Source organism: Leguminivora glycinivorella, chromosome 18 (assembly GCF_023078275.1).
Source record: "Leguminivora glycinivorella isolate SPB_JAAS2020 chromosome 18, LegGlyc_1.1, whole genome shotgun sequence".
Lineage (NCBI taxonomy): Eukaryota > Metazoa > Arthropoda > Insecta > Lepidoptera > Tortricidae > Leguminivora > Leguminivora glycinivorella.
In genome coordinates, this window is record NC_062988.1 from 11070438 (window position 1) to 11078774 (window position 8337).

The 8337-nt window shown below is 36.0% G+C and overlaps 1 protein-coding gene across 2 annotated transcripts; it reads right to left on the reverse strand.

Moving 5' to 3' along the window:
• Positions 1-4228: 4228 nt before the first annotated feature.
• LOC125235946 lies at positions 4229-7388 on the reverse strand. 2 transcript variants are annotated; one of them, XM_048142600.1, is made up of 5 exons: positions 6984-7388; positions 5795-5981; positions 5597-5680; positions 4992-5078; positions 4229-4903 (listed from the first exon to the last, which is right to left on the reverse strand). In XM_048142600.1, the coding sequence occupies exons 1-5, from the start codon at positions 7160-7162 to the stop codon at positions 4460-4462; spliced, it is 981 nt and encodes a 326-aa protein (XP_047998557.1). In that variant the 5' UTR covers positions 7163-7388; the 3' UTR covers positions 4229-4459. The 2 variants fall into 2 exon arrangements, with proteins under 2 accessions (XP_047998557.1, XP_047998558.1); XM_048142601.1 differs by having other exon boundaries at positions 4229-5078.
• Between the last annotated feature and the right edge of the window lie 949 nt (positions 7389-8337).

The following is an 8337-nucleotide window of genomic DNA, read 5'->3' on the forward strand; positions in this document are numbered from 1 at the left end:
TCAAGTAATAGGTGACAGCCGATCGCTAGTGCTGCCCACTAACCAAACTCAATAAATATCGATAATATGAACTGAGACTAGGCTTACCACATTTTATCGACAAAGCATCTGTCATTTTAAAATGTAAATAATATTAGTAAGTGATTCAAATAAATAAAACAACAAAAAAAGTTTTCATTATATTTATTATTAAATATAAGTAAATCTATGTTTTCATAACTACTGACCTTTAAAATGTATGAGCTTGGTATAAACTCGTCTAATTTGATTCTGACTTTTTTGCTTTTTTTTTGTTAAGTAAGCCAATCGCACGTTTGTATATTTTTCTATGACCAATTTAGTTAAATCGACTACATGGTTCGTGCCTTCGTAATCGAATTGGTGCCTCGATAAATCGGGAAACAAATCTTCATTAGCAAATGCGTGCAAGGTTTTCGTTACAAGGAATGCGGCTCTTCGATCGGGTTTGATAGTTTTATAATTATCATTACTTTTTATTATGACCTCACATCGTCGACAGATTGTGATTACCATTTCAGATGGATATATTAATCCACCTATATCTTTTGCAAATATAAGGGAATTTCTTTTTGCTTTGAATGATATTAAACCTTGAACACATTTGCTGCATTTTATTTTTTTGTAAAGTGAACGCGCCACAAATCCTGAAATATATTCTATTATATTTTCAGCAAACATGGACAACGATGCTTCCTGAACTGCAATTGCCAAGTCATCCTCATCATCATCATTAATATTTAATGTATTATTTTTTCAGATTGTCAGATTGATTCGATCAAGTGAAGAACAATTTAAAATTGATATGTTCTCTAACGGTATACAATTTCCTGTGGCAGACTGCTGTAGTTCAGTGTGAATTAACATTTTTTTGTAAATGCCTTCAAACTGACGAGGAGTAGGATTGTCGTTACAACCACCAGCTGATCGTACGTTGCAGAAAAACAGCTCTATGTGATCCTGGGACACTTTATGTAGCGGCAAGTAGGTCATGGGGCAAGCTTCATTTTCTATTAATCCTCTAAATAGTATTTTTGTACTTTCAATGCAAACGCAGAGTCCAACAAATCCCGTATAGCGGCGAGATTTTACTAATTTAACGTTTTTTTCCGGTTTTTGAGACGTTTCATGAACACTAAGTGCCAGTAAATACTGTTTTACCTCATCCATTCTCCTACAAACATCCAAATAGTTTTCTTTATTCATTGCTCGTTTGAAGCCATAACTGTGAGTTTTAGAATCCAAGATGTCAAAGATGTCGTTTATGTTCATTAAAAAATTTACAGTTCCATTGACATCTTGGAATTCTTTAATTTTCAATTCTTTGTTACAAAAGTCCAGAGCAGTTGCTACACTTCTACTAAAAATCTGTGTCGCCAATTTGACTTTCATAACATTTTTTTGAAAATTTATATGAGCTGAACGGAGTTTATTTGCCATATGAAATGACTCGCTTTCTTGCAACTCATGCAATTGCTCGATATGTTTCCACTTGATAGCATTATTTTGACCGTCTTTTAATACGCCGTAAAATTGGAAACTATTTCTTAGAAGCTTGACCATATGCACCGGATCTAAAAATATTACAATTTCATCGGCGTCTACTTTGAATGTTGTCTTGAGGTTGTTAAGATCTAAACAACACCCTAGTTTTTTGACTGTCGATGTATTTGTAGGACAGCCATCAAATGTCAAGGCCTTTACTTCAAAGTTTACCTCTTTACATAAACGAACGGCTTGTGCTATCAACGTTGCTTTTTGATCAGCATTCAGTTTGTTAGCCAAAAAGTAGCCAATTGGTAACTTAAATGAAGCGTTAAATGGCACGACCAAAAAAACCAAAGCTTCGGAACATTCGTCTGTGCAGTCGGTATCTAATTCGCCTCCAAAGTCAACATATCCATAATTCGATACCTCTGGGTTCAATTGGCGTAAAGGACATTTTGGCGAAAATGAGTTATATATACAGTTTTGTTCAGAATTTCAAGCGCTATCGATCTGTGTAGTTAAAATTTCGATATCTCTTAAAAAGTTGCCTTTACGACCAAGATTTTCTACTATGGACTTGCAAAAATAGCTTTTCTGAAGGGGCGTAAATATCAAGTCATTAATTATAAATTATTATTTGTGTCGTAAAGGAAATCACAAATAAAAATATAGTCGTAAGTCACCTTGATATATATTGTTGCCCTTTAAGCCCTTACTTTTTAAGGATCACTTTCTATAGTAGTGTGGTAAAGTTGGGCGTAAAGGACAAGTTTTTTTGTTCTTCGTCCTTTACGACTAGCACTAAAAATATTTTATCCGCAACTGTAATCGATATCTTTGGGTTCAATTGTCGTAAAGGACATATAATGCAGGTTTCCAAGAGAAAGATAAACCCACTTTTTTGTTTTTTTGACGTATATTTGTGACGTGTATAAGAAAAATATGCAGATTACGAGTATCTTTAACCTAGTGTAGCAACCGTAGTGATAAACTAAACGGTTTAGAAGATAGATGGTTGTAAAGGACACGTCAAAATGCTATTAACGTCCTTTACACCCATGATTTGATAGGGTCGTAAATGACGGTCTTAGATGATTTTTATACAAAACCGGGGCGTAATTGTAACCGAAATGGTACAAATGTTGTGCTAAGTTTACAATTAAAAACTGGAAAAATGTGTCAAAACGTACTTAATATGGCATAGAATAGCTACATTAGTTTAATGCAGTGTATTATTTATCTAAGCTATCTTAGCAACAAAAAAGAACAAGACTATTTTATTTATATCCAGTTTTGTAATAAAGAAACATTATTTGCTTAAAAACTATCTACTAATACTTTGGCAACAAACTCAAAGTTATTTTTTTAGTATTCGCCGCTGTTGAATAGTCAGTAGGGTACGCATTCAGCCTTTAATTCTAGCAGGGAAACGCTTTCGTAGTATTATTATACTGCGACGAGATGTAGGTAATTAAAAAAAACGCTATGGTAATCAGGGTATGTACCCAAATGCACAAACGCTCACGATAATATCTATTTCGTAGCTATATATCTTTATCGCTCTTGCGTATTGCACCAGACTGCATTTTTGTCGGCGTCTGGCGTCGACGATTGCCATTCAGCTACGCCGCCAGTAAACTTTAACAGTAGACTATACTAACATTTAGTGCGACAATAACAGGTGCGTTTCGCTAGCGAATGAGCGTTAGCGTTTGGTGACTTGGCTATGTACCCAGGTACTTAAAGCATTGACTATAATATTTCTAGGATTGAACTCATAATTAAGATTATTCTTATTTAACAGGTTAAAGACTAAATAACAATCTTCTGTTTTAAAATTATCAAAAATATGAATCAACATAGTAGGTAGTCTTGACTACAGTTACTATTATTTATTAGTTGGTCACACTCACAGTTTGTATACGCGTCCTAACTTGCGTTTATAAATAGGTACTTAACTCTTAGTTATTCTTAGAACTTCTTTCTACTTTAGACTTAAAATTACTGTCGTATTAATATAGTCTACTGTTCACAGTTGCTGATTAAAGTTTACTTGATTACCATTATGTTTTTTATATTTACTTAAACTACGAAAGCGTTTCCCTGCTAGAATTAAATACTGAATGCGTAACTTATTGAGACAGCGGCGAGTACTAAAATAATAATTTTCCAAAATACTAGATAGTTTTTAAGCAAATGTTGTTTCTTTATTGCAAAACTGGATATAAAATAGTCTTGTTCTTTGTCTTTGCTAAATATTTAGATAAATATACACTGTAACACTATTGTGGCTATTCTATGCCATATTAACTACGCTTTGATACATTTTTCAAGTTTCTCAATTGTAAACTAAGCTAAAAACAGTTGCCATTTGTACCATTCCGGTTACATTTACGCCCCGAATTTATATAAAAATCATCTAAGACCGTCATTTACGACCCTATCAACTCTAATTGTTCAAAAAAATCGTGGGTGTAAAGGACGTTCATAGCATTTTGACATGTCCTTTACAACCATCTAACTTCTAAACCGTTTAGTTTATCACTACAGGTGCTACACTAGGTTAAGGATACTAAAAATCTACATATTTTTCTATATAAATCACAAATATAGGTCAAAAAACAAAAAAGATATAAACATTTTTCTAAAAAAAAAGTTGTTTTTTGCTTCTCCTGAAAACCTGCATTTTGTCCTTTACGCCAATTGAACCCAAAGGTATCGATATGTCCTTTCATTCTGCGGATTGTAATCAATATCATCATTGTTAATTTTCATTTCATCGAAAATCAGTGTTCCGAACAATTTTTGCTTTAATTGTTCAGATTTCATTTTAAGGGCATTAAAGGCTTCTTTGGTGAAACCAGGGCGACCATCGACAGTTTGATACCACTTCGATAATGTTTTTGGATGCGGCAAACACGTATTAAAAGTTTTTCGAACGTATTGATAGGCTTTAGCCGAATAAAAATTTAATGTAGGTAAGTGCAAACGATCGCAGTTGAGGAGAATATTTTGTTCGACTTATTTTGCCCGACTTTGAATTTCCTACTTGACGTTTCAGGATTTCTGAACTCTGTACTCCGATATGTTCCAAGATAGATGTATGTTCGTCAGTGACTAACTGTTTATCCTGTAGTTCCTTTAGAAGCGATTTCAATGAGATAATCTTTTTTTTACGTGCGGTACTTTGTAAACGTTTTACTTTAATTTTCGACTGTTTAAGTTTTTGCGAAAGGTCAGCTATAGTTATGCGAAGACGCTTTTTTCGAGGAGTACTGAAATTCGAAATTGTTTCTAAACAGTCTTCAGTGTTCTGGTTTGGTCGAATGTTGCAGCTTATAGTAGTTTGATTCGATGTGGAAGAAAATGCATAATCCGTTGTTGCTTGTACAATGGTCTGCAAATATGAAAGTTTAGGTTTATAAGTACTTATAAGTAACATTTTACAGATTAAAAACTGAATAAAGAGTGGCTTGGAACCTTACCTCTGTCAAAGGCATAGGTAGCACAGCCGCTTCTACTTCCATGTTCATTGTAACGGAGCTTTGATATTGCGATGCTTCATGACATATCTAGAAAAAAATAAAGTAATTTATAAAGATAGAATTTAGAGTTAATTTTCAGTTTTGATGTTTTGATATTTCAATTTTCACTTTAACTGGAAATTTATAAAATGAAAATAAGCGAATTTTTGAACTTAGTCAGAACCAACACTACGTGAACCAAGTACGATGTATATAAGGACTGACAAAATCTATAATGTGTCGCGTAACTTTAAAAGAATGAGCCTGCTGTACCTTATTTCAATATGGGAGGGGTCTCCGTACCATTAATTTCGTCTCCGTACCAAAAATAGACCTGTGGATAGTACAGTAGCACCATCTACAAACCTACCGCGCGTAACTTTCGGGTTAAACTTAGATGGCACTACTATAAATAACACACAGAGGTTTTAGTATCATACTAAATTAATGGTGCAGATACCTTTCTCATATTGAAACAAGTTACAGCAGGATCATTCCTATAGAGATACGCGAAGAAACATAGACATTGTCAGTCCTTATATTAATGGTCCTTGACGTGAACGTACCTCTGCTGTTGGTAAGGTCTGTGTCACTTTTGCAACTTCGGAAAATGTATTTGGACTTTGAGCAACCGTTCCGTCCCCAGGTATCTAGAAGTATAAAAAATATGTTTAAATCATATTTGTTGATCTACTACACTAAATCTAGTAGAGTGCATTTGCACCAAAGTAAAATAAAACATACACTCTGGTAAATTTACTTACCACTGTTGGAAGGTGCAGCGTAGGAACGGCATTTGTAGATAAAATTCGCCTATTCCCTTTCGTTAATTTAAAATATTCTGACTTAAAGTGCCGAGAACATACAACACTGCTTGGAGAAGGAAACCAATCATCTGATCGTTTTGTGGCATTAATCCATATTTCTTTCATGTTTGGGCATTTAGGAAACCTAAAACAAGGGATACACGTGTAAACATGCTTTGAATGATTTTAAATACCTATTATCTAGAATCTAAATCGATATATACTTTGGTTCTAAAATATTTTACCTAACCTACCTACTGAGTAAGCAAACGTATGGTTATTAGGTAAGATTATTTATTACTTGTTGTTAACTTCCGAGTAAATATTTAACTAGTGAGTGCCCATTACATCATGTGCATAAACTGATACTTATACTTCAATAATAATAAACATAAAACCGGAATTTATTTCAGAAGAAAATATGTTTTATTTTATCCATCGATAGTAAACAAACACATACTATGGACATCACTAGTTCGGGCTAAGTAATGCCACGAAATGATAGACAAGGAAGGAGCGATATACCGTGTAAGGTATTAGAGAGAGACGTTCACAAAAGACATCAACGAGTGCCGAACCAAAAAAACTAATAAATATTTTGTAATTTTATTGAAATTTGCTTACCTGTGAAACGAAATACGATCTTTTTGCACACCAGATGTTTTTGTGTTCTTTCCACATAATTTTACACAGCAATAATGCATTTTTCCCGTCTTCAATCATGTGAAAACTTTAATTAAATAACAATGTCACACGCGTGCAGTTTGCGCGAGCGCCGTACTAGACTGAAGTTAGGAACGGCGGCGTGGTCGTAACATAGAGTGAATTCACCGTATGCGTGACAGAAGGGGTCGCCCGGGAATACTACGTCTTTAGGTTTAATGGTCTGTGGCCGGATGGAAACACCGGCGTTACAAGTGGAATCTGAATTGACTAATAACGTGGTAGGCCAGATGGAAACACCGTCGGAATCTGAAGCTACTAGCATGCTGCTAGAACCAACACCACTGGGTTCAGAAAAAAAACACTTCCCGTGAAGAATATAATTGATTACATCTTCTATTATAAAAATGTTTATTTTTTGTACTAATTACTACGATTTAATAAAAACAAACGAATTTTAAAAAAATAAAACGTTTTTACTTACTTCAAACATATCGCGAATCTTTCCTTAGCTGAGATACAGTCTCTGAAGTGAGTGTCATTCTTCTTGATAATATTCTCAATTAAATTGAATAATATTTCAAAGGTATTTCTAGACACCCGATAAGAATTTTCAAATGTTTCATCATCAGCCGTCGCAAAAAAAGTAAAAAAATTCTCCATGTTGTCGATGAAATTTTATATGGTTACGTATCTAAAATCTGTGACGTCTACTGTGTGTCAAAAGAGCAGAAATAAATTTTATATTCTCTGCCTCCATTTCTTCATCGCAAATTGATAAATATAAAAGTATTTTTCTCCGCTGATCCATGCTACACATCTATCTACTGAGACTGTCCAGTGACTACTGCGCTCGCGTCCGTCCGTCTCGCACCGCTCAGCCTCTGTCACCTCCTCGTTACACATCCTCGCGCCGCTTAGCTACCTCGCAAATCTTTGGTGGAAACAATCACACCGTTACACCTCCTCGTTACGTGGTGGAAACGCAGCCTAAACCAACGCGGAGAGGCGGCGTCGGATGGCGAACGGACCATCTGTCGCGCGCAGCGCGAGTCGCCATGTAACGATCGGTATGTATCAACACTAGTAATTGTCAATCTATATTTTGGAGTGTAGCAACACTATTGGTTTGACTAACTTTTATGTTGGTACTGTGGTGCAGCGATGGCGCGAGAGGCGGGCGTAGCACGGACACGAATGAAAAGGTTGGCAGTAGTCGTGGTCGAAAGACAAGTGCGGAGCTTCGAGCTTCGAGGAGGCATGCACCCCAATAGAATACGGTAGGAGCTACACACTTCTAGGAGGCCTACGCCCAATTGAGAACACGGGTGAGTGTTTTGTTATATGGTATAATTGTCGACCTATAAAGTGCATGATAGTGGAAAGATGATGAGACCGTTATAGTAAAACGTTCTTTCTACTGGTGGTAGCCCAATCTTGCAGTGCACAGCACATATGGTGGTCAAGGACATTGGGTTACTATGAGTGTGTCCGGAAACACACAGGGCACGGTCGACTGAGTTGGAGCAACCGTGGCGAGACTATGGGGAAGTTGGAGGTCTCCGGGGGGCCACAGGCCCCCCGTCCGGCTTAGTGACTAATATGGCTAGAGTCTGGTGACTCTAGCCATATTAGTCACTCCGGTCTATACAGGGTTGGCCCCTTGATTAAGCAAATGTCAAGTTGCCAAAGCTACAACTACCCAAATTTGAAGGGAATCAACTCGGGTGGCTGGAATTCTGGGACAGATTTGTCTCAAATGTGGACAGCCAGCCTATGGCCGATGCTGATAAGTTGACATATTTATTGAGTTGCTATTGAGTTGCTTGGAAGGAAAG